The following is a 27288-nucleotide window of genomic DNA, read 5'->3' on the forward strand; positions in this document are numbered from 1 at the left end:
TAAGTGTGACCACTCCATGTTTGTCATGACAAAAGACACTGTGTTTATTGTCCTTCTTGTCTATGTGGATGATATTATTATATCTGGTAATTGTTCAAAACAAGTTAATAACATTAAACTGTTACTCAAATCAAAGTTTTTTATAAAAGATTTGGGAAAATTGCAGTATTTTCTGGGCATTGAAGTTATAAGAGACTCAACTAGCTTATGCTTAACCCAAAGGAAATATTGCTTAGATTTGCTTGCTAAATTCGGTATGACTGGTTGCAAACCAGTCAGTTGTCCTATCGAAGCAAATCACATTTTATCACATCTTTGTGAGAAGGATAATGAACCCTTAACCAATATAACAGTTTATCAAAAACTTGTGGGAAAATTGATCTATCTCTCCCACACTAGACCAGACATAGCATACTCTGTGCATTACCTTAGTCAGTTTATGCATTCTCCTTTGCAAGCCCACTTCAAAATTGCCTTATGGCTTTTAAGGTACTTAAAGGGAGCTCCAGGTAAAGGAATCTTGTTTAAAAAAGGAAATTCTTTAAACATAAAAGCCTTTTCTGACTCAGACTGGGCTAAGTGCCTAAGTTCTCATAAATCTATTACTGGTTTTTGTGTGTTCCTAGGGAATAATCTTGTGTCATGGAAAAGTAAGAAGCAGTCCACCGTCTCAAGGTCTTATGCTGAAGCAAAATACCGATCTATGTGTGCTGCTACATGCGAGATTATTTGGATCTCCAACCTTTTAAGAGAATTACAGATTGATTCTAAGCTTCCTGTTCAGCTATGTTGTGATAATACTGCTGCCATTTCCATTGCCGCCAACCCTGTCTTTCATGAGCGTACCAAACACTTTGAGATTGACCTTTTCTTCTTACAGGAGAAAATTGCTAAAGGAATTATTCAAACTGTTGGTGTTAAATTTGAAGACCAAGCTGCTGATATTCTTACCAAGGGACTATCTCCTGGACCTCATGAAAAGGTTTGCCAACTTCTCAACATGTCTAATTACTTTAAATATTGAATTGATGGAGGGTGTTAAAATACTCAATTCTATATTTACGTTATAGTTGTTTCCGTTTATTATTTCTCATATTTTCCTGTTTTTGTTTCATGGTCTGCTGGGTTTATGCTCGTTGGGCTCCCCTTTGTTGTTGGGCTAATTCCTGCTGATGGGCTGCTTCCGGTTCAAGTGGGCTCCCTCTTACGCGTTAACCCTACTTTTGCCCCTTTATATTTGGTCGCCTTGGGATCATTGTATGCAGACAAGTACACCTCTTTCTCTCAGTTCTTCCCACGGTCTCTCTCTAGAACATTCTACAGTTGTCTTTGCCTGTTCGAGAGCCCCTTGTGTTGGTTACCTTGTACGCAGATCATCAGTTGATAATCTGCCCTTGTTTGAGAGTAGTGAGGTTGTGGTGCTTTATATCATTGTCATACCTGTTCTTTGTCTTTCTTTTTCACTGTACTTCATTAAACTCAATAAAAGAACCTTTGATTCTGTGTTGTTAACAGGACACAATTCCTGTATCTCCAACACGTAACCTCCCATGTAAATACACACCACCCAAATGACTGCATGCATTCGCCACTGCACACAAACCATCATCACCAAAATCAAACTCAAACTCACCTGGCTCAGAAGGAAGATCATGATACTTCCCTAATCTGAGTGTTTCAAGCTTGGGGCATGACTGTGCTAGGAGTTTGAGGTGTGTGTTAGAAAGTGGTTTATTACAATCAAAGTATGTTACGTTGGGGGATGACGGTAGGATATCAAATAACAGACTAGGAAAAGAACTACTTAACCAAAATATGGAATGGAAGGCAACTTTCATGAATTGCTTGGACACTTCCGCGAATGATCTTTTGTCTCCCCAATCAGAAATGCTGTTAAATATGTAGAGAAGCTCGTCATCTCCAAGTGGCTCCATTACGATCTAAGTTATTGATCTGTATTTGAATGCAAATTGAGTATCTAAAACACAAGATAATTCAGTGATGACGACGACTAGAGATCAGAAACCAAATACTAATGCATCAATATGATGAAGAAACAATAACAAAGATCTTGAAATGAAACCCTGGTCAATGAAGGATATGATATGACCACAGAGATCAAGTTCTTGTGTGTAAAAATGGTTTTTCATATTGTAAATAATCTATCAAATGGTATTTATACATCTAGATCTCATGAGATACATCTATATAAAAATATCAACTTGATGGCCAAGTCATCTGTTTAAAAAATATATAATATATCATCTTGATGGGCAAGTCATCTGTTTATTATTATTATTTTTTAATATATCATCTTGATGGGCAAGTCATCAGTTTACTAAAAAAAGTTATTGTTGGGGAAGTCAATTGCTTTAAGAAAAATAATGATGTTTACTTTTCAAAGCGAAAAACATCATACATCATTAACTGCGGTGGACCTAGGAACATCTTTGTAACGAGGTCACAAATTTTTGGTCTTTCTATGTCTATCAAGAGGGATTTTTGCCAGGTTGGGTCGGCGAAATCTTTTTGCGGGTTTGACTAGTGAAAAGTCAACAGAATGTAGGAAGAAGAACAGCCATGATACCCGAACCCTAACAAATTATACGTTTAAATCAGCTATATTCAAGTAAACATGAAAGCTAAAAGATAATTACTAAGACCAAATTATAAGTCTAAATCAACATTTGCCAAACATTGCATTACCCTAGCATGATAGCATGAGCATACATGCATACGTCTTTTTTTCTAGTTATAAACCATATTATCACATTTTGCAAAACTAAATTGTTAATCATGAAACTGGTATAGAGTTGTTGTGGAAAGAAAATATTCTCTATATTGAATTGAGTTACGAGGCTACAAGAATACAAAATATATAAGAGGTGGTCCATGGATTACTCCACCAATCTAGCTGTGCAAAAAAGGAAAAGCAATATTGCTGGAAAAATACAAGGTGTCACAAATGGTAATTCAATAATACTTTATTTTCAATACTCCCCGTCAAGATGGCGTGTATAGGTCTCGAATACCCATCTTGCCAAGTAGAAAGCGAAGTCGATCAACGTTGAGAGCCATGGTAAACAGGTCTGCAAGTTGCATTGATGAGGCAATAGGACAAGGTATGATCTCATTTGAAGTAATGCTTTCTCGGACAAAATAACAATCCATCTCCACGTGTTTAGTTCTTTCATGAAAAACGGGGTTATTCGCAATGTGACGTGTTGCTTGGTTATCACAAAACAATTCAGTTGGACCTGTTTGAGTGATACCAAAATTCTTTAAGAAGCCATCGTAGCCATAAAACCTCACTCACAATGGCGGCCATTGCGTGGTATTCTGCTTCAGCGGAAGAGTGAGAGACAACAGAATGCTTCTTTGTTCTCCAAGAGATAGGAGCTCCACCTAGAGATATAAAGTATCCGGTTCGCGATCGGCGTGTCATCGGGCATCCTAGCCAATCGGCGTCGGAGTAGGCCTCTAATTTGAAAGAGGTATTGTTTGAAAGTAAAATACCTTGGCCGGGTGTAGATTTCAGGTATCGTAATACTCGGATTACACCGTCCATGTGGGACTGACGTGGTTGTGCAACGAATTGGCTAAGGACGTTTGTTGCATATTGTATATCGGGTCGTGTGACCATTAAATACAATAATTTTCCAACTAAGCGTCAATACCGGGTAGTTTCAACAAGCGGATCATCATCTTTGTTGTCAAAATGCACATTTGGCTCCATTGGAAAAGAACTCGGACGGCTTCCTAGTAGTCCGCTTTCTTCTAAAATGTCAAGGGTGTATTTTCTTTGACTAAGAACTAGGCCATCCTTGGTTCGTGCCACTTCGATTCCAAGGAAGTACTTGAGAGGGCCCAAATCTTTTATGCTAAACTTGGCATCAAGAAAACTTTTCACACTTTGCATTTTAACTTGGTCATTTCCGGCCAAAATGACGTCATCTACATAGATGAGGGCTGAGACAAAAGTCTCTCCTTGATGATATGTGAACAATGAATGATCAGCCTTTGATTGCTTGAATCCTATAGATTTAAGCACATTAGTAAACTTGTGGTACCAATTTCGAGATGCTTGTCGTAACCCATAAATTGATTTATGTAGTTTGCAAACTCGAGTGTCACCATTCTTAGCAAAACCTTGTGGGATTCTCATGTAGACTTCTTCATCTAGATCCCCATGAAGGAACGCGTTGTTCACATCAAGTTGATGAATGAACCAACTTCGTTTGGTTGCAATGGCTAATAGTGTTCGGACGGTGACAAGCTTGGCAACCGGCGCAAATGTTTCATGAAAATCGACGCCTTCTATTTGTGTGAATCCTCTTGCTACTAATCGAGCCTTAAAACGCTCGACATCTCCATTTGGTTTGTACTTCACTTTATAGACCCATTTTGAGTCCACGACCTTCTTCCCTGGTGGTAGTTGTTCCAAGGTCCAGGTCTTGTTGGATTCTAAGGCATGAATTTCCCGTTGCATTGGTTCTCGCCACCTAGGGTCTTTTACCGCATGCGAGAAGTGTTTCGGCTCATCATAGGAAGTGATTGCCGCAAGATAAGTTTTGTGGTTAGTAGAAAACTTAACATAGGATATATAGTTAGCAAGAGGATGTACCGTCGAGGTTTCTGATCTTGGAATGGGCCGCGAATGGTCTATTGAGCCAGGGATATCAACTTGGTACTCATCAAGGTGTTTAGGCCTTTGTTTTTCTCTGTGCTACGGCGAGTATCGGTGGGAGGCACTTGGTTTGGAGGTGCTCTATGTTCGTTTCAGGTTCAGGATTCTCATAAAGAGGAGTGCTTTCATCTACTTGTGTCTCTTGGCTGCTGTTTGTTTCATGACTCTCAGTGGGAGAGTCATTTTCTTCACTATTGTCTACTTCTTCACCATGGTTTTGGACACCGTTATTGGTTTATTGGTTTGAGGCAATGGAGCTTTCGATTCATTCACATGTTCCCGTGCACATTCCGGATCATTTTGATTTATCTTGATAGTAGTAGAAAAGGGAAAAATGTTTTCAAAAATTTTTACGTCTTGAGACGTGTATATTTTCTTTTGCTCTAAATCATATACTTTGTATCCCTTTTGTCCTTGAGGATACACAACAAAAACTCATGCTCTACCATGCTCTTTGAATTTGTCTCCCCCTTTCTTCGTGTCTCGAGCATAAACAAGGCACCTAAAAACACATGAAACTGGTATAGAGTTGTTGTGAAAAGAAAATATTCTCTATATTGAATTGAGTTACGAGGCTACAAGAATACAAAGTATATAAGAGGTGGTCCATGGATTACTCCACCAATCTAGCTGTGCAAAAAAGGAAAAGCAATATTGCTGGAAAAATACAAGGTAAGCAATATTGCTGGGAAAAATACAAGGTGTCACAAATGGTAATTCAATGTGTCGCAAATGGTAAGTCAATAATACTTTATTTTCAATAGTTAACAAGTTTGCAATTATTGTACTGAAAGTGTTTGAGGTCGAACTAGCCCAAATAAAAAATTACTTGTCGACGTGACCCAACCCGCCCATTTTGCCACCTGCCCGCCTCTAAACTTAACTCAAAAAATGAACAACGACTAAATGGGTCGGCTTGGGTTTGATCAGAAAAAAAAAAATTAACAATAAACAATTAGTGTGTCAAATCTGAATACATACGTTAAACCTTTTCATTGATGGTGTATCGTTTGAATAAAATGATTTAGGAGGTTTTACGCATATTAAATGTATACACTGTGGACCATTTTCAACATACCGACCCATTACAATTTTTATTTTACGGGTTAGACTCTAGAAATTGAACATCTCTCAAATCGACCAGCTAATAAGTAATAGGGCTGACATTGCCACCTCTACGCTGGAAAAATGGGCAGGAGAGGAAGGGATGTTTCTGAATGCTTTTTACTACCTCGAAACATCCAATGGGATATGCAGAAACAGGCATCAAAACAATGTTATCGCCATATAAAATGATAATTTCTCAACCTGTAACTAAAATTGAACTTTTAACATAGCTAGAAATAAAAATAAAAATAGCAATGCCCACCAAGTCCCTGTCGGTAATCAAACGAACAGAAAAGTTCAAGAAAAGAATTTACATTAAATAACTCTCAATCTTATTAATAAAAAAATAACTCAAAACTGATAACTTTAATCACAACTATGATCAGGTTATAATAAAAATAGAATAAACCCACATGTTTATCTAACCTATCTATTATAAATTAAAGGGGAATTGGCCTGTAATAATCCCACCTAGACCTTATTGGCCATTAATAATCCCACCTCAGAATATTCCCCACACCAGTCCCACCTTTCACCTATTTTTCCTACAATGGTCCCCCGTTAAAAAAACTTAACGGAGTTAAGCTTTTTTCCAAACTACAAACAAATTTTTTAGGGCTTTTGATCAGAACGATGATACGAGTCCATTGATGTAAAACTTACTTCGAAATGGTGCTCCAAGTGACTTGATTTTGGTTAATTGGAAATTTAAACACCCGAATTGAAGCGCTGTTTTCATCGTTTGGAGCACCGTTTCGAGGCAAGTTTTACATCAATGGACTCGTATCGTCGTTCTAATCAAAAGCCCTAAAAAATATGTTTATAATTTGGAAAAAAGCTTAACTCCGTTAAGTTTTTTTAACGGGGGACCATTGTAGGAAAAATATGTGAAAGGTGGGACTGGTGGGGGGAATATTCTGAGATGGGATTATTAATGGCCAATAAGCTCTAGGTGGGATTATTACAGACCAATTTCCCTAAATTAAATATAACTCATTTTAATTATCTCTAATTATTTTAACCAAATAGCTCGAATTAGTCCGTGCATGTAAACCGCCCCATTAGCTCAAGAACCGGAATTACGTCCAACAGCCCAATGGCTTCTTTGCTTAATAATGGTTTCTGCTAAATGTGTACCCTGAAGGAAGTAAATTGAACAATCACATTAAAACCACTATATATATGACACTTGAAAGGCTGATGAATGCATAAACAAAAACAATATTTGAAACTGGCGATTCAAGCAGATTTTGACCACCAAGGAAGTAAATTAGACAATTCCAAGAAGTAAAACACACACAACAACAAAGAGAAAAAAAACATATTTTTATAACACTACCAGACGTCAAGTGCATCTACATAAAGCAAAGCAAAAACATATAAAATCCCAAATCTTGATTGAATTTAAAGAACAAAAAGTTACTCTTCCTGTTGTGCTTGTTACCAAAACAAAAAGTCACTGTCTTCATCCCAATCTATCCCACAGCGATTGTGCTGAATTTGCAAGTAATCAAAACTAAACTCTGGTGTGGGTGTCTTTATTCTCTTCATGAGCCCAAGATATTCTAATTTTGTGCAAGTCAGAGCAACTGATTCCACATCTTCCCAAGAAAAATTGTAACACGAGAACAGCTCGAGCCTTTTTAGTGTTTGATGACCTGAAAAAGCCCGTAAACCTTCAGCACTTATGGCTTCACAACCCGTCAATATAATTTTTTGAAGCTTTACACACTTGCTACCTATAGCAAGCAATGAGATATCTGTTACATTTACCAACCAGGATAAATCCAATATCTCAATGTTTGAGAGGTGGGATAATACGTCCGCAATTGCATAGTTGGTTACATGAACACCACACTTTGACAAACTCAGCTCGGTTAGAGCAGCCATTGATTTCAAGAAGATTATACCATTATCACTAATTTGATTACATTCAGCCATATTAAGGTGTTGCAAACAATTCTTCAAATCCCCATCTGCCAAATACTCCAAACCCAAATCAGTAATCAAATAACATCCCCCCAAATTCAAATCACGAATACACGATTCTCCAACAGCTTTGAGTGATTCATCTGTGACACGAAGGCATCCTTCCAAATTCAACTGAATCAAATTCTTACATGATGTTACCGTTGGATCAGTTCTGTTTGAACATAATGGAAAACATGAAAACATACATTTGATTGCATCAATATAGGCCAGCAGAGAATCCAGATGGAGACGCAGCAATAAGGTTTGACATGATTGTCAGCTTGATCTGGTTCCTCCTTAGGGTGCAATCTAATGATGGTGATGAATAAACCGAATAGGGTGTTCGGTTGGGAGAGAGAGGTTGATTGATGTTATGAGAGTAATTAGGTTTTGTGTCTAACCTTGAAACCTCTATATTAGTCTCCTTATATAAGCACCCAGGAGGAAACCCTAATTAGTTAATAAGGGTAATTAGGCCCATCAACAATTACCAACTAATTATTTAATAGGATTGTTATATATTTTGATCCATATAATGTAAATGATTATAATGGCTACTAGATTAAATATTATACCATAATATATTTAATCTTACATTCTCCCACTTAGCCGCGTAATCATTTACTATGAGTATTAGGTAAGCCTGATCAGGAGTTAACACTCATTTTAGCCTTAAACAAGTACTATAGCAGAGAAATACAGCCGTTGAATCATTATGCGACTCAGGACCCCCATTAGTCATACTATAGCCTTAATTTAAAACCTAATCGTCATGATCAAAATATGCATAAGCCCTTTGTTTGATTTGTAACTTTATTTGTCTATATGCCATTATGTCGACTTGACATATTCTTAGAGACATACAAAATCAAACTGATAAGGAAAATTAACTAATACTTAGTCATTCATAGTACGATATGCAATTGCGCATGGCCATTAATTAATACCCGTCTATGAGCTCTCTTAATAAGACTTATGGGTGATAGCCCTTCAGTTATAGGATCCTTAAGCATATCATGAATGTATTCGATACAAACTTAGTTTCCTCAATTCGTTCATAAACGAATAATTAATTGTGTATCGAGATTTAATGCAGCACCTCTCGAACTGTTACTGTCCAAGGAGTCATGGTAGCTGACTTTATCACACTAAGTCTTCAAAACATTAATTACATGGAGTTAATAAACTTATGAGTCCACTGATAAATTTCCAACAACATTTAGTGACTATATTATGTCGTTATAACTTAGGTTGTTATTATCAGTTTATTATGACTCCTCCATGAGATAGGTTTTGTCTGCTGACATAAAGATATACCCGAAATTACATTTTGACATCTTTGAATATCACAAAGCTAAAGTAATAAACCGGTTTTAATTCTCACTTCTTCTTTAAGGTATAGTCTCTCGTTTCTTTTAAAGATATTGTAATACTCCATTAGATGCTTCACATTAATCTAGACATATCTAGTGTGTTGCAATGTGAGTAATATCTAAACGAGTATAGACTTAAACTTACATAAGGCTTCTAATTAATGAAGCATAAATAAATAATCTCATTTGCCATATTATCCTCTGAAGGAGAGCAATATTGTTTGTTACATATGTAAGGACCCATTTAAGGTTAAACTGATGGAACAGAACTAATGTCCCATTGGGTCTATCTCGGTATGTTATGATATCAATCACGTAAGAGATATCTCTGAGATCTATTATATCAAAGTTTGTGTCAACAATGCTTTGACTTATGTAACATATACTTGTCAAAAGAATATCATCTATATAGACAAGTTTAATTTAGTTGCTCCCACTCATTTTGAGGTAGGTACATTAATCCACTTGGTTGTTGATGAAAATAATTACGTTAAGATTTCATCACATTATGATGTTTGCATTAACCCATACATGGATTTTATTGGCTTACAAATAAAGTGTTATTTAACCTTCAGTTTGGAACTTTCAGGTTGTTTTATGAACATGTAAATATGTCAGCCATTTGTTAAGGAAGATTCTTTTAATGTTCATCTAATGTAGCTTTAAACTATTATAAGCTACTAGAACAGTGATGATCCTCAAAGAAATCTTTTGATAATTTATCTCTTCCTTAGTATAACCTTTGACAATATATCATGCTTCTTAGTGTCTTAACGTTTATGAACACTCTTAGGTAACTCAATCAAATCCCAAAAGTTATACGAACACATAAAATCAGTTTTACTAGAAAACTGTTTTATTCCATTTAGAAGATTGATTGACACTAATGGCTTAATTTGAAGAGATAGAATCAGTAAACATTTCCAAAATCCATTTCAACTTCAGTTAGGGAGGTTATGTAATCATCAAAGTTAGTAGGTTTTTAAACCTATATGACCTCCTGAGTTGATTATTGGGTTCATTAGAAGTTTCAGTTTTATGGATTAGCTCTTGGTTAGGTTGCTATCATTTTCGGGATTCTAAGTTTGTAAGAGTTGGTGCAGTGTGGTGTACAAGAGGTGTAATCGGAGTTAAATTCGGAGTGAAATTTAATGACACTCTTCCCCCCGCCTCTTGTATTCCTTGCAAGTCATGATAAGGACTTTGACTGCTCCCACTAACCTTAGAAAACTTTTAGGAACTCAGCATGCTTAGGGTCAATATTTAACGACCAACAAATTCTAACAGAGAAACAAGTTAATGACGTTAGTCGTTGTGATTTCTCTTGTTAAGGATTATGTTAGTTTAGGTGAGAAATCTAAGTGCGCCCACAATTAAGCAACAATGAAACTTTTGTAAGAGTAGCATTAGATTTTAATGAGACAAGTTTTGATAGAACAGTGTCGTGATGGAGCGGTGTCTTGTACAAGAGGTGTAAATTTAGGTAATGTAAAATTTTCACTCCCCCACCTCTTGCAACTATTGCAAGTTATTATAAAGACACTTAGTGCTCCCACTGATCTTTAATATATCTAGAATGCTACAAGAGAAGTTTCAATGAGCTACGTGATGTGGGAACCTATCACATATATCTTAGACTTTATTTGATTTCTTTAATGTCCAGATATCATAAGAAACTTTAGGGACATTTTTAATAGAAATATTATTAAGTATATATATGAATAGATTTCTTCTAAGACCGTGTGTCATATGCGACAAAATTTAGATACAAGTTGATAGTCTGTTAAATGATAAATGAATTATGTCTGAATATTCCATTTAGAATAAGTTCCAGGAATGTCAATGAATGACTTATGATGGACCCATACCTATTCCTTAAGCCAAGTAATTTTTTAGGGCTTTAACGTCATGATTTAAAATCACTTAAAATGAGATTAGATGAAAGAAAATCATCCTCATAACCATGTCATGATTTCTCATGAATTTCGGTTATAATGGATGAAATTTATAAGTCTCATTTTCCTTTTGTCAAATTCTCATTTACATGATAACAAAAGTTGTGAAAAATGTAAGGTATCATCTAGTTTTGTCTTAGTAATGCTCCAATCCAGATATTTAGAACAAATAATATGAGAGTTTAAGATAAGTGTGACTTTATGTTGACTATGCAAACCTCACAATCTTCATAACATAGCCTAAGTAATGATACTGTATTCTGATTAATCTTCAGAATATGTAAGGTATCGAAAAGCTTTGTTAAAGACTGCTTATTATGGTTCTTATAGCCTTAACAATTAGTTTTGTCACTAACTCTCACGTTAGTTATTTGTTGACTTCTGGTAAGGAAATGTTTAAAACTAGAGTCAACTAATCATGTGTTAATAGGAATATTAAAGAATTATCAGACTTAAATATCATTAGCAAGTGACTATCTAATTAATTTATCCAACTGTTCTTTAGAATAATGGATAGTCTCGTTGCTTATGTCTAGTCTAATGACATAATTATGCAGTGAGATTTTCCCTTGAAGAACCTTAAAGTTGGAATTAGCACTTGTAATTTGTCTATGGACCTTAGAACAATCCTTTTTTAAAGTTTAAGTGGTTGTAAGGTGAGTAACAACTTATTTTCCAGCTTCAAATATTTATTTCTTTGTACATATGTTGCTTATCAACATACTCATTATACTTTGGTACTTTTGAGTGTTATAGTTGATTTATAAGGCATCAAATTGTACAAGTGAAAATCTTAGTATGTAATGTACCGGAAAAATGTACTTATTTCCATGCGTAAACCCTTAACTTTATGGGTCATGGTATTGTACGTTATTATGCATTCACATATACCACTTAGCTTTATAGTTTAGAACTTTAAATGAAGGCATGCATCTTAGGAGTTCTAGTTATTATTCCACAATTATAGATTAGTCTTAGGAAAGACTTAATCTGGAGTAATCTTTTAGTGACAACACTTATTCTTGATTATCATAAGAGACATCATGTTCGATTTATCCTAATCATCATGCTCTACTTTTCTTCTGTAGTGCTTTATCAGAAGAGAGCAATAGGATCATCGTGTCTTAAGAGATAATCAAGGATTTAATTTAAGAGCTAATTCTTATAGAAACTTTAAATAAAGCAAAACATTTTAGGTTTAGGAATTAGAGTGGATGAGATATAGATTTATAGAAGAAAATTATAGTGAGTAAAATTATGGGTACTAAGAATAAGGCAGACGAAATGATCATAAAATTAATTGAGGATCATTAATATAAGGATCATTACGTGAAGAGGTTGTGATATGTTTATTACTAACATCAAAATAATAGACTATTTAAAGTTCTACTTAAACGAAGACAAATCAGCTTTGGCCAGAAGTGTAATCATTTAAGCATGTGTGCAAAGTGGTTGTAACAAATCAGCTTTGGCCAGAAATTGAGACAATCACTTTAGTTATGCACTTGTTAAGTATGCCATCTATGAAGGAATTAAATCAGCTTTGGCCAGATATTAAGACATTCATGTTTATGATGCACACTTAACATAGCTTTCGTAATACTTGAACGATAAGTAGATGCATCAAATCAGCTTTGGCCAGAAGTGATACGTCAGAAGCTCATTCAAGTTAAGCCATTTTGGTTTTGTAAAACATTATTTGATCCTCATTAATTAACTAAGTAATTACAAAAACCAATCATTTAATAGGATTTTGGTTTTGTAAAACATTATTTGATACATCAGAAGCTCATTCAAGTTAAGCCATTTAGTTCATATTAACTGCTTAATAAAGTAATAGGATTTCGAATAAGTCTTGAAATTTTATGAACACTCAAGATTTCGAATGATCTCGGATGATTTCGGATGTGTCCAAGACGCATGATTTCAGATGAATCATGTCTTGGATTCATCCGAAATGGTGATGCTTAGTCCGAAATGATCCGTGACACTAAGTCCGAGATGGTCCGAAATGATCAGGCAGTTAATGATCCGTAATGGATGAAACAGATGCTCATCCGGAATGTCCATCCGAAATGTTCATCCGGAATGATCAGTCAGATATTGATCCGTGATGGATGATGCTTAGTCCGTAATGATCCGTAATCCTTAGTTCGAAATGATCCATAATGATCAAACAGATGTTGATTCGTGATGGACGCTTAGTCCGAAACGATCTGTAATGATCTGGAATGATCATCCGAAATGCCTATCCGTAATGTGTACCACAAGCTACAAAATCCCTAATTTTGACAGTTAATTATTGATAAGATTTAATCCGAAATCTTAGGGATTATGGGATTAAGTTTCCTGTTTAAATATTCATTATATTTATCTGTTTATTTCGAAAATTTATATCCATTAATAAAATAACAGATTTCGAAAATTCTAATTAGATAAAACTAAATCAAACAGGAACAAATACCCAATAATCCTAAATTCATTCCAAAACTAAGGGAATTTTCGAATTTAATCAAGAACTCATGATGAACCCTAAATCGGAATATTCAAACATTCATCCGAAATCTGGAAATTATTACATATCTAAACACATTTCCTTAAACTGTTGATTTCGGAACAGTAATTTGATGAATATATGATCCGAGATGATCCGGTATGGAGGATTCTAATCCGAAATGGCATCTCGGGTAAAATCGTTTGAAGACGTTCTTCCGTGATGCATCCGTAATGGATCCGTGATGATCCGTAATGGATCCGTGATAAAATTATTTGAAGGTATTCATCCGTGATGCATCCGTAATGGATCCGTAATGATCCATAATGATCTATGATGATCTGTAATGATCCGTAATTATCCGAGATGCATTCGAGATGATAAAACCCAGATCCGTAATCATCCGTAATGATGTGTAATGATCCGTAATGATGATTTCGGATGACAAAAACGGAATTTTATCTGGTTTTTTCAAAACTGTTTTCCAGTTTCTATTCCAGATTTTCGGATACAAAACAGAACCGACTAATCAACATATGCTCTGATACCACATGTTGGATCAGTTCTGTTTGAACATAATGGAAAACATGAAAACATACATTTGATTGCATCAATACAGGCCAGCAGAGAATCCAGATGGAGACGCAGCAATAAGGTTTGACATGATTGTCAGCTTGATCTAGTTCCTCCTTAGGGTGCAATCTAATGATGGTGATGAATAAACCGAATAGGGTGTTCGGTTGGGAGAGAGAGGTTGATTGATGTTATGAGAGTAATTAGGTTATGTGTCTAACCTTGAAACCTCTACATTAGTCTCCTTATATAAGCACCCAGGAGGAAACCCTAATTAGTTAATAAGGGTAATTAGGCTAATCAACAATTACCAACTAATTATTTAATAGGATTGTTATATATTTTGATCCATATAATATAAATGATTATAATGGCTACTAGATTAAATATTATACCATAATATATTTAATCTTACAGTTACAAGGGACACAATTCCTGCATCCCCAACATGTAACCTTCTATTTAAATACACTCCACGTACATGACTACATGCATTCGCCACTGCACACAAAATCAATCTCACATGGCTCAGAAGAAGGATCAACATCTTGCGCTAATATGAGCTTTTGCAGCTTGGGGCATGACTGTGCTAAGAGTTTTAGGTAGGAGTTTGAAAGCGGTTTAGTACAATAAAAGCGTCTCAGATTCGGAGATGACGGCAGGATATCAAATAGCAGATAAGGAAAAGAATTGTACAACCAGTATAAGTGAGTGCAGCTTGAGTGAATGATTTTTTGTTAAAAATGTAGAGAAGCTCGTCGTCCCCAAGTGGCTCCATCACGATCTAGATTATCAGTTGTAGTCATACGCAGATTGCGTCTCCAAACACGCACTATTTTAGTGATGATATTCAGAGATCGGGAACCAAATACTAATGATTCAGTATCAGTATGATGAAGAAACAAAACAATAATATGAGATCTGGAGAAACTTGGTCAATGAAAGAGATGTAGCAGAGATCAAGTTTTTGTGTGTGAAAATGGTTTTCCATATTGAAACTAGTCTGGCAAATGGTATTTATTTTTTCTCCAAAGTCTTCTAACTAAAATTTCAAATTCGAGTATAACTTTATATTTGTTATAAATATATTATTAATATTATGGTTATCAACACCAAAAATAGATTAGCTTCTTCTCTAAGTTTTCTTCTCCTATGTATAATTCTCATTGTATCTCTTGTATGACACATCTATCAATGAAATATCAATCTCATTCAATGAAGTATTATAGTTTTTCTCTCTATTGTTTTCATCTTATAATTAGTGCTATTAGGCTAGTTTCACAACATGTTATCAGCACGAGAGTGCTCTCATAACAACCATGTCCACTCATGAAGAGAAGGGTGTAAAATTTTGTTCAGAAAACTACAAGCGGACCAGAACGTTGATGCCTCCGGTCGCCGTCGTGTTGCTTTAACCTTGACACGTCAGCAAACATCTACACTTCAACACTTCATTCATATGGTTCGGCGTTCATCCCACAATAATAGTCTACGACTTCGGATACGCAATTTAAGGTATTGTTTTCTAACTTGACTTTTGTTATTTGAATACCAAACGGGTTCGGAAACGTAAACGTGATTTTGGGTGGGATTTGTTTAAAGTTTAAGACCCTATAAATTTTCAGAAAGAAGATGATAGGCTAGAAAATTACCGCCTCTGATCCACATGGTTTCAGCCCATCAACTGCTTAGCACAAATATTATGAGGGTAGTTTATTTAAAAGTTAAAAAACAATTAAGGAAATAATATTTTTTACTTCCTATAATACCCTTTTTAAGAACAAAGAGTTAACAGCCCTTACAAAGAAGCATCTAGTATCAGTGTAGGCGCACATCATCTTCATTAATGTCTGCGTCCAGTCAACGGAGCCTAGGGTCCTGAAGCAGGTTGTAGCTGAACTTGAAGACAAGCTAGCTTCTTTGAACCACAAGGTCAGACATTTGACCTTGAAGTGTTCGGAGTTGAGGCAAGAAACAGATGAAACGATGATCAATGTGCGCAGGCTCATTCAATGGGTCCAAAACCTGAGCAAAGGGAGCTTAGCGACAAGCTTGTAGAAAGGTATGTGTTGAACGTGTAAAAAAATATTACTGTAGTAGAAAGGTATGCCTTGAACGTTTACAAACATATTAGTTCAGTGTTCCATTTCTTTGGAGATCATGGTGACTCTTTAACACCTACGATCGAGAAATGGTTTGGATCGGGTAATTTAACTTGTCCCAAAACGGGCGAGCAGTAGTTTCAAACTTGTGTATAATTAAGATCGAAGCATTATTGTATGGAGAAGGGGATTTCAATGGCCAGCGGCTGCGTGCAATCACCGGTGGTGCCATAAAGACTTATGGCGGTTGATTTTCTAGCCAATGGCGCTTTAGAAATAAGACAGAATGGTATATGATTTTGACTTTCATGGAAGTTCTTTAGAAATTAGATTTTAAGCAAGCTCCATTTTCTATGCAATGCTTAGGTATGAGACGGTTTTCGATAATCCCAATTTCATACCTGGTTCTAAAGCTGTCTCATAGTATGTTGATACATCTACGAAACTCTGGATATATATAGATCCCATGTTAGCTCCCTTGTTTTGAGCCATTTGATAAGCTTGACCTCTAAAACGCTTCAAAACCTGAACCAAAAACCATGCCATATGTTTACTACTTTTACCAGTTCGAATTACATGTTTATAACCGGTAAACTGTTACGAACAGTAAGAAGCCCACGCAAAGGGTTTGATTAAACCATCTCAAATATCACCGATATACAGATTAAACCAGTTGTAAACCACTACATAGATATAAAACAGAGTGCAATTCTTTCAACTGTCGTTTTCTGATCGTAATAAGGATATTGTTGGACCAAGTGCGCTGCCTCTTAAGGCTCTGTACGACCATTTATTCCACCCGGAATCTTTTTTCATCTCTTCATTAGATTCCAACAGTTCTGATTTCTTCGCACTTAAAAGCTCCTGGATTTCAGCCCACGTGTTACCTTCTTTGTTTCCTGCCAATGGTTGAGCTGCTAACAAACCGACTAAATGTCAACATTTGCCAAACATTGCATTTAACATGAGCATACATCTTTGAACCGATTATAAACCATGTTATCATTTTGATAAGAGTAAAATGTCATTTTCGTCCCTGAGGTTTGGCCAGTTTTGCAACTTTCATCCAAAGGTTTGTTTTTCCGCATCTGGATCCAAAAGGTTTGAAATCTTGCCAGTTTCACCTGGCTCGTTAACTCCATCCGATTTTCTCCGTTAAGTCAGGGGTATTTCCATCTTTCTTGTTAACTTAAAGAGCAATTTAGTCTTTTTCACTTTATGTAAAAAGACCGAATACCCCTAAAAAAGATTGAATTGCCCTTTAAGTTAACAAAAAAGACGGAAAAATACCCCTAACTTAACAGAGAAAAATGGATGGAGTTAACAAGCCGGATGAAAATGGCAAAATTTCAAACCTTTTGAATCCAGATGAGGAAAAACAAACCTTTGGACGAAAGTCGCAAAACTGGCCAAACCTTGGGGACTAAAATGGCATTTTTTACTCTATATATTATGTTATATATAAAGTTGCAATTATAGATATATAAAAAAATCATTATAAATGTGTATAGATAAAACAATTGAACAAGTAACAAAGTATAAACGAGCCGCGTCGAGTTCGAGCTTCGACGAGTTCGGGTTCGGCTCAGCTTGTTTACACTTTACAACCCTAGATCATATACCTGGACTAGGATCTTTGGAGATAATTTCTTTCCTCTCGTTACTTTTACACGTCAAATTTGATGCAGCATTCTTTTTATCACCATGAGCAGTTTGATTAACTCCGTTACTGACCGCTTTCACAGCATCTGAATTACTTTGCTTGAGACTGCGTACATCAGCAAGAGCCGCGAAATTTATCTGCAAAAAAAAGCATCAAGTAAAACCCAAAGATAATATTTCTTACATGCGTTTGGACAAAGCTTAACTACCTCCAAACTACCATCTTCTTTATAAAGAGAGTTGTTGTCTGGACCGCCTTCATCCATTTCCATTTTGTCTAATACAATGGGATATTCAGGAACCGGCATCAAAACAATGTTATCGCCATCATAAAATGATATTTTCCCAACCTGTAATTAAAATTAAACTTTTAACATAGAGATAAAATAACAATGCCTAGGGATGTAAACAAACCAAACGAATTGTTTGTGTTCGTTTGTTAAGAAATACATGGGTTCATGAACTGTTCATGAACACTTACCGAACAAGATTTTATGTTCGTGTTCATTAGTTAAGGAAATGAACTTGTTTGTGTTTGTTTATTAATTTTAGGCAAAGAACGAAAACGAACCTTGATGAACACAGATGAACACAAACTAATGTCCATGATCACATATGGAAACAAACGAACACAAACAAGCATTCATGAACAGAATATATAAAACACCTACACTTATTAAATATTTTTTGTCGGAATTGTGAAGTATTTCAATAAGATATAAAAACTAAAAACACTAATGAACAATCGAACACGTTACTGAACGTCCACGAACATAAATGAACGAACGCGGCCTCTGTTCATGTTCGTTCATTTTACTAAACGAACGAAATTTTTTGTTCGTATTCGTTCGTTTAACAAACGAACGAACACAAACGAACTTCCCGCCGAATGGTTCACGAATTGTTCGCTGACCGTTTGGTTCATTTGCAGCCATAACAATGCCCAATGGCTTCTTTGCTTAACAATCGTTTCTGATAAGTGTGTACCCTAAAAGAAGAGAGCTCAGGGGTCCAAGAAGACGATAACTCAACAACACGGTATGCGATGACATCATCTGCCTGAAAATTGTAAAGACCATTCCAACATTAGAAATACTACGGTTTATTATTCAATATTATTCACGTATTTGTGTGTGGAGAGGAAAAAGGACCTTAGGTGAGCTGCATAGAGGAAGCTGTTCAAAGGAAATGGAGTCAACTAAAGGTACTTGTGCGTCTTCCATTACCATTGCAGAGGGTTCTTCGGTTGCTTTTTGAGAGTAATCCATTTTAGAAGATGAAGACGTTTCTAAACCCCATTTTTGACCCTTTTTCTTGCTGGTAATACCGTTCCACTGAAAAGGTACCTGAATCAAAACACAAAAGTTCAATGAGAAAAAATTTAAACAAAGAATGACATAAATTAAAGAGTAAAATGCCATTTTCGTCCCTGAGGTTTGGCCACTTTTGCGACTTTCGTCCAAAGGTTTGTTTTTCTGCATTTGAATCCAAAAGGTTTGAAATCTTGCCAATTTCATCAACCCAACTAACTTCGTTTGTTTATTATGTTAGCGTGAAGGGTATTTTAGTATTTTTAACTAAAGTACAAGTTTATAACGCACAAGGTACATTATCTTTGCGATGAAAATACCCTTGACTTAACATTAAAAAAGGATGGAGTTAACGAGTCGGATGAAAATGGCAAGATTTCAAACCTTTTGGATCTAGATGCGGATAAACAAACCTTTGAACAAAAGTCACAAAAGTGGCTGTCTCAAGGACAAAAATGGCATTTTACTCTAAATTAAACAATTCATGAAATAAGAAATAACAAAAATAAAAAGTTAGAATGACTGGGAAATATACATCTGGTACTTCGATCTGCTTTGCATCTTCATCTGCAAGACAAAAAAGAGTTAAACATATTAAACTGGATCCAAAAAGGTTTGCTTATTAATTAAATGCATAATAGACTAAACATACCTTCATCAAGAGGTTCAAAGCGAATATGTCCTGGCCTGACTACACTCGGAACGAGTTTCGTTACTCCATTATCATTATCGTTTATTCCTTGTTCTATAATCTCCTCATGCTTAACTTCTACAGGCACCTGATCTTGTTTTAACTGCAAATGGAAAGAAACTTGTACATTTAATAATGGATATCATATCTTGGAGCTAACGAATGAAGTACGTATTTTACAACATAGAAATTCATTTAAAAAATTACGGGTCCGCCAGTAGCCTCTTTGTTTTCGGTTTTGGATATTTCTGGCTCCACATGGGTATCGGGCTGCAATATGAGATTAAAAGTGATAAGATATAACTGATAATGGAAAAACAGGCTGAAAACCAACAATTTTCTAGCATTTTATTGAGAAATTGCTTACACAATGAGCAGGTTATGTAACAGGTTAACACGGGCATCTTACAGGCGGGTCATACTGGATTGGCCAAAGCACTTTATGTCAAAACTTTTACATTATATTATAAAAAGAGTAAAATGTCATTTTCGTCCTTGAGGTTTGGTCAATCTTGCGACTTTCTCCCAAAGGTTTGTTTTTCCAAATCTGGATCCAAAAGGTTTGAAATCTTGTCAATTTCATCCAGCTCGTTAACTCCATCCATTTTTCTTTCGTTAAGGTCAGGGGTATTTTTGTTTTTTTTTCTTTTTTTGTTAACTTAAAGAGCAATGCGGTCTTTTTCACTTTATGCACAAGCATTTGGCATAATGTACAAGTATTCAAAAGACCAAATTGCCCTTTAAGTTAACAAATCAGACGAAAATACCCCTGAATTAACGGAGAAAAATAGATGGAATTAACAAACTGGATGAAAATGGCAAGATTTTAAACCTTTTTTATCCGGATGTGGAAAAACAAACCTTTGAACGAAAGTCGCAAAACTGGCCAAACCTCGGGAACGAAAATGGCATCTTACTTTTATAAAAAAACTAGTATGTCAAATATGGTTACAATAATTATGCCGTCATAGTAATAGTTACTTTCTGATTTTAATGATGTGAGAAGTAGTATGCATTAAAACACTTGACGCAGCTTGTAGCCCATTTGACCCATTTCCCTTTAAGCTATTGTCCTTTTATTATACCTGTTTGACCCGTATAAAATAAAACAAACCTTGCTCAACTAGGGCAGCAAACGAACTGAAAGTTCAGCGAACAGTTCGTGAACCGTTCGGCGGGAAGTTCGTTTGTTTAATAAATGAAGGAACACGAATAAGAAATTTCGTTCGTTTGGTTAAATAAACCAACATGAACAGAGGCCATGTTCGTTCATTTATGTCCGTGAACGTTCCGTAACGTGTTTGTTTATGTTTGTTGTGTATGATAGCTCACTAGTGTTTTTAATTTTTATATTTTATTTGTATATTTAATAAAATATTTAATAAGCATCACTGTTTTATTACTTTTATATATTCTGTCCATGAACGCTGTTGGGTTCGTAGGCTTTAGGGTAGCCGGCCCTAGTTAGGGTTAGCCGGCCCTAGTTATTAGGCCCACTTAGTTAACTTGTTGACCAAGTAGGAAACCCTAATCTTGTTCTATAAATACCTATTATGTAACTGTAGTCTGTATCATTCTGAAAACAGTTGTGAGCATCTAATAAAAGTGAAACCCTAGTTGCAACCCATGGACGTAGGTCACCTTGACCGAACTACGTAAATTCTCGTGTTCTTTATTTTCTGCTAGTATGTGTGTGTGTTTGTTCCGCTTCCGCTCGAGCCTACTCTGATTCGATACCCCTAACAAGTGGTATCAGAGCCAAAGGTTCAGTCAAATACACGGTTCACACGGTTATCGCAGGAGAAGGAGAGAGCTGGACGAGAGAACTTGATCTGTTGTTGTTGCCGTCGCCGCTGACTAGTTTACGGCCCGTACCTATTCTCTGGTTACGGCTCGTAAGGTCTAGGGTTTGCGCCGTAGGGTTTGCTGTTGCAGATCTGGTGGTTTTGGGGTGTTTGGCGATTAGGGTTTCGGTTCTTGAACCCTGGTTATTTGCTGATTTTACGCTCGGGTTTGCAAGAGAAGTCGCTGGTTCGGGTACTTCGGGTTTCTGGTTTATTGAAAGTTGCTCGGGTTTCGGTTGCTTGGTTCCTTGTGGTTTTTTCTGGTTTTTCTCGTTTGCTATGGCTGAAGACGGGAAGTTCCGAATCGAGAAGTTCAACGGTACTGATTTTGCTTGGTGGAGAATGCAAATAGAGGCGTTGCTTGGTGAATGCGATTTGGATGTGGTACTGGAAGAAAAACCTGCTGGAATGGATAAGCTGCCGAGGAAATTTGGAACTCAGGACAAAAAGGCAAGAGGTAAAATTACATTGGCTTTGACGAGGAGTGTTGCATTTAATATCATGAAAGAAACAACTGCTCGTGATATGTTAGAAGCTCTGTCAAATATGTATGAGAAGCCGTCTGCCGGTAATAGGGTGTTCTTGATGAGGGAACTGTTTAATATGAGAATGAACGAAGGCAGTTCAGTTGCTGATCACATTAGCGAAGTCAATTCAATTTTGTCCAGGTTAGCAACTGTGGGCATGAAGTTGGATGATGACACTCAGGCTGTGGTTTTGTTATCTTCCTTACCTGATAGCTGGTCAGGATTTGTGACAACAGTCACTGAAACTGCTGGAACTGGAAATTTGAAGTTTGACCGGGTCCGGGATAGTGTTTTGGGTAAAGACGTTCGCCGAAGGAACACTAGTGGAGGATCTACTTCTGGTATGTTCAGTGTTAGCAGGGGAAGAGGTAATAACAGAAGCAGTGGGAGTCGTGGGAAAAGCTTGTCTAAAGCTGGGAAGAATGTGAGGTGCTGGAACTGTGGTGAAAAGGGGCATGTTAAAAAACGAGTGTCCTGATCCTAAGAAAGAGGATGGTAAGCAGCATGTAAACAGTGTTGTGTCAGATGAATCTGACGGTGACGTACTGGTTTGCTGTGAAGAGTCTATAGATTCTTGGGCTATGGATTCTGGTTCTTCGTTTCACGCCATGCACAGCGGGGAGACGATGGTGAATCTGAAAAAAAGGAGACTTTGGAAAGGTACGATTAGCTAACGGTCATGTTCTTAATGTTACGGGTATGGGAGATGTCAATCTGAAGACTCCACTGGGCACTACGGAGACTTTGGAAAGGTACGATTAGCTAACGGTCATGTTCTTAATGTTACGGGTATGGGAGATGTCAATCTGAAGACTCCACTGGGCACTACATGGAAATTAAAGAACATCAGGGTAATTCCAAGTTTAACGAAGAAACTTATTTCTGTTAGTCAACTGGATAAACAGGGACTAGATGTTAAGTTTGGTGGTGGGAAGTGGAAGGTGATTGATGGAAATCTTGTTGTTGCCTGTGGGAGGAGACGAGGATCGTTGTATCTAGTTGAGATACCTGTTGAGGGAGTAGCCGTCCCTGTACAACATAAAGTCTGGTTCACTGAATCTAGTAAGTGGAAGAGGGTTCAATTTGCGAACTTGAATCCTGGTGCTTTGGGGATGTCAGTTGAATGTGGTCGGGGGTCTAAGTTTAAGCCAGTCAGGGGATTTGGTGATAGTGGGAGCATGGGTCGTGTTCCGGGTACAATCACAAAGAACCGTTGGGTTTTGAAGACGAAGATTCCGACTGAAGAAAAAAGCTCTCCTGGAAATAGTTTGCAAAATGTGGAGAGTGGTATTAATTCTCGGTGTATCTCTGGAGCTGGTGGATCATGCAAGCCGGTTGAGATAGAGAATGGGCCTGATAAGACTGTTGGGTTGGAGCTTGTGGGAGCTTCAACTGGTCTCTCAGTTACTTGATGAGAGGTGTGGTTGCAACTAGGTGGCTTGGATGTGACTGAAGTCTTAGCTTGTTCTTGGAACTGGAGGCTGGGAAGACTTGAACGTAAAGATTACTGAAGTTACTGGTGATGGGTTTCTTGGATGCACTTTGTGGACTATGCAAAGCCTCCGAGTGGGAGATTGTTGGGTTTGTAGGCTTTAGGGTAGCCGGCCCTAGTTATTAGGCCCACTTAGTTAACTTGTTGACCAAGTAGGAAACCCTAATCTTGTTCTATAAATACCTATTATGTAACTGTAGTCTGTATCATTCTGAAAACAGTTGTGAGCATCTAATAAAAGTGAAATCCTAGTTGCAACCCGTGGACGTAGGTCACCTTGACCAAACTACGTAAATTCTCGTGTTCTTTATTTTCTGCTAGTGTGTGTGTGTGTTTGTTCCGCTTCCGCTCGAGCCTACTCTGATTCGATACCCCTAACAAACGCTTGCTTGTGTTCGTTTGTGTTCATGAATGTTTGTTTGCATTCGTTAGCTAAAATTAACAAACGAACACGAACATGTTCATTTCCTTGAGGAACGAACACGAACATAAAATCTCGTTCGGTAAGTGTTCATTAGTTGTTCGTGAACCCATATATTTCCTTAACAAACGAACACGAACAAGGTTTTGTTCGTGTTCGTTTGGTTTGTTTGCAGCCTAGGCTCAAGCGCTCGACCAATTTATAGGTTAATGAGTCAAAATTGCCACATGTACATTAAATTAACAACTTACATTCAGTTCACGTTTAGCAGCTTCCCGCCTCCATTGTCTTTTAGCCTTTTTCCTTCTAGCACTTCTACTAGGGCCCTTGTAATTCATACCAAGAAGAAATAAGTGACTAATATATACATATACATGTGTATATAATTATATATATATACACATATCTCACAAGTTGTATCAAAACACAGTATCATACCTTTTTAGTCCCATCACGTGCAGAAGACACGTGTTCGACTCCTTCAACATCATCTTCAATATTTTTGTCACTTGTTTCAGCATTTTCCTTTTTTATCTCGTCATTTGGTTTACTCTTCTTCTTGTTTGGTTTGATCTTTTTGTTAATGATTTTCTTGGAAAGGCCCCCATCATCATTAACGCCGTTATCCTCTGCTGGAACTTTATCTTCAACACCATCCGTTTCAGCCAATCGGTGTTTCTTCTTCCTGTAATTCACAAAAGCAAGCACATGTAAACCAAATATGCAAATTTGCACATTGTTTGACGAATGTCTTCATCCAGTTTTTAAATGTCTTGAAACAATGACAAACAGAATGAATCTTGGAGACCATAAATACATGTGTATAAATTTTGGAGTAGAATGCCATTTTCGTCCCTGAGGTTTGACCACTTTTGCGACTTTCGTTCAAAGGTTTTTTTTCCGCATCTGGATCCAAAAGGTTTGAAATCTTGTCATTTTCATCCGACTTATCAACTCCATCCATTTTTCTACGTTAAATGAGGGGCATTTCCATCTTTTTAGACATTTTTCATTAAAATAAAAACACTCTAAGAAATAAAGATCCACCTTTGTTAACTTTCTCCCCACCCAAACCCTTTAATCATCAAAAAAAAACTAAAAAGACGAAGATACCCCTGACTTAACGTTAAAAAATGGATGGAGTTAACAAGTTGGATGAAAATGGCAAGATTTCAACCCTTTTGATCCAGATGCGGAAAAACAAACATTTGAACGAAAGTCGCAAAACTAGCCAAACCTCAGGGACGAAAAATGGCATTTTACTCATGATTACTAATGGGAGATGTTGCAACTAAACATTGAATATTCATTCATTTAATAAAGGATGACTTACTTTGACCTTCGAAGTTTTGTTGAGGCTTTTCTTTTCTTAGAAGATGTTTCCTTTGGCGAAGGTTCATCTTCGGACTTTTCCACCTCGTATTCACTTCGGTACCCTCCGGTTTCTTTATCAAACTCTTCATTGGCTAGAAGTAGCATGCCGTTATCCACCGGTTCCTTTTTTCTGACATCATCATTGAGCAATTTACATGCATCTGCCCCCTCTACCGCTTCAGCCAACGCCACCCCTTTCCTTTTCACACTGAAGTAACAAAAGGTCAAACACAAGTTGACTTATCAAACAGTTAATTACACGTTTGTCAAGAAGTATGGCTGACCAAATGATATCATTATCCTTCAAGATTCGAATCGACTCAGATGGTGGTAACACAAAGCCTTCCATCTGCAAGAGATAACGGTTGCTTAATCTTAACTGTCGATTAACAGAAAGGGTATGGTAAAATCACTGAGAAAACAGTTTTGTTGTTGCCTTGAATGACGGCAAACAACATACGGACTAATAGACAATAGACCCAATTTGAACGAAACTAACTTCGTTACTCAACATGTCCACACAAGAAATGAATAGCACCGCTCTTTCCTTTTGAATTTGTTTCCACATTATTCAAACACCTTTGGGAAAACATCTATGAGTATGAGATCCGATTCATGTCTTAATAACAATTTGTTCTTTGTAGTGAGGACAACAAATCATATGCTAATAACCAAATATATAATCCTATATTCATCCACAAGTTTAAACATATAATAATGTTAACTTTTAGATCAAATAAACTATCTTCAATCTAAAACTCAACCCTATTAATTGTAACATCCCACTCAAAAACATTTTCTAATCTGATTCCATTTATTATATTTTTTAATTATTTTTAGGGCTGCAAACGGACCGAACGTTCCATGAACAGTTCGTGAACCATTTCACGGGGAGTTCGTTTGCGTGTGTTCGTTTGATAAATGAACGAACATGAACAAGGAATTCCTTCATTTAGTTAAACGAAGGAGATGGACACAGGCCACGCTAGCTCATTTATGTTCGTTTGCGTTCATTTGTGTTCTTCGTTACCTAAAACTAACGAACAAACAAGAACACGTTCATTTCTTTAACGAACGGACATAACAGAAAACACGGTTGTTCCGTAAGTGTTCATGAACAATTAGTGAACACTTGCAGCCCTGGTTATTTTATTAACTGCTATACAAAATCAACCACTACATTGATGTGTGATTAACAAAATAACTAGGTTTAAGTACAATTAGCATCAAAATAAACAGATAAAATGAACAGAGCGTTACATAAAGAACGACGCCGTTAGGGCACGAACTGAGAAGGTTGAACTGGTGGATAACACGGCTGCATACGTCGGAGATTTTGGGATGTTGATTCGGTTCGATTAGCATCCAGCTGTTGTTCATGCCGTCGGATCGTTGAGCTAGGTTAAGAACCGAACAATCGTCGAACGCCACACGAATCCTTAACGCCTGCGTCTCCATTGGTGGTTGATGACGGTTTGACTGGTGGTTGGAGAGAGGACCGCCGTGCGCCACCGCTCTAAAACCCCACCATCCTAAACCCTTGGTATTGTATCCCTCTTCCTATTGCTACGACGTCGTTTGCTATATGTTATGATTGATTTACGGACTATGGAAACATGAAATATGTTTCGATACATATTATTCATGACACGATTTAGGGGTTTTTTTGTTTACCTCTAAATGGTGTTAATGGTTCAGACCTCTT

The 27288-nt window shown here is 36.7% G+C and overlaps 2 protein-coding genes across 4 annotated transcripts; both read right to left on the bottom strand.

Moving 5' to 3' along the window:
* Positions 1-7234: 7234 nt before the first annotated feature.
* LOC110892950 (F-box/LRR-repeat protein 14) lies at positions 7235-16808 on the bottom strand. The gene is made up of 2 exons (XM_022140079.1): positions 16664-16808; positions 7235-7884 (listed from the first exon to the last, which is right to left on the bottom strand). Exons 1-2 carry the CDS (start codon positions 16806-16808, stop codon positions 7235-7237), a joined length of 795 nt encoding a protein of 264 aa, XP_021995771.1.
* Positions 16789-27188, bottom strand: LOC110895061 (coilin). 3 transcript variants are annotated; one of them, XM_022142322.2, is made up of 13 exons: positions 26844-27169; positions 25868-25932; positions 25543-25791; positions 24648-24894; positions 24461-24535; positions 20133-20195; positions 19887-20028; positions 19770-19801; positions 19076-19270; positions 18912-18983; positions 18134-18274; positions 17885-18062; positions 16789-17176 (listed from the first exon to the last, which is right to left on the bottom strand). In XM_022142322.2, the coding sequence occupies exons 1-13, from the start codon at positions 27039-27041 to the stop codon at positions 16977-16979; spliced, it is 1857 nt and encodes a 618-aa protein (XP_021998014.1). In that variant the 5' UTR covers positions 27042-27169; the 3' UTR covers positions 16789-16976. The 3 variants fall into 3 exon arrangements, with proteins under 3 accessions (XP_021998014.1, XP_021998013.1, XP_021998015.1); XM_022142321.2 differs by having other exon boundaries at positions 16846-17179; positions 26844-27188; XM_022142323.2 differs by lacking the exon at positions 20133-20195 and having other exon boundaries at positions 16865-17179; positions 26844-27188.
* Positions 27189-27288: the final 100 nt, after the last annotated feature.

This window comes from Helianthus annuus, chromosome 12, assembly GCF_002127325.2.
Source record: "Helianthus annuus cultivar XRQ/B chromosome 12, HanXRQr2.0-SUNRISE, whole genome shotgun sequence".
Taxonomy (NCBI): domain Eukaryota; kingdom Viridiplantae; phylum Streptophyta; class Magnoliopsida; order Asterales; family Asteraceae; genus Helianthus; species Helianthus annuus.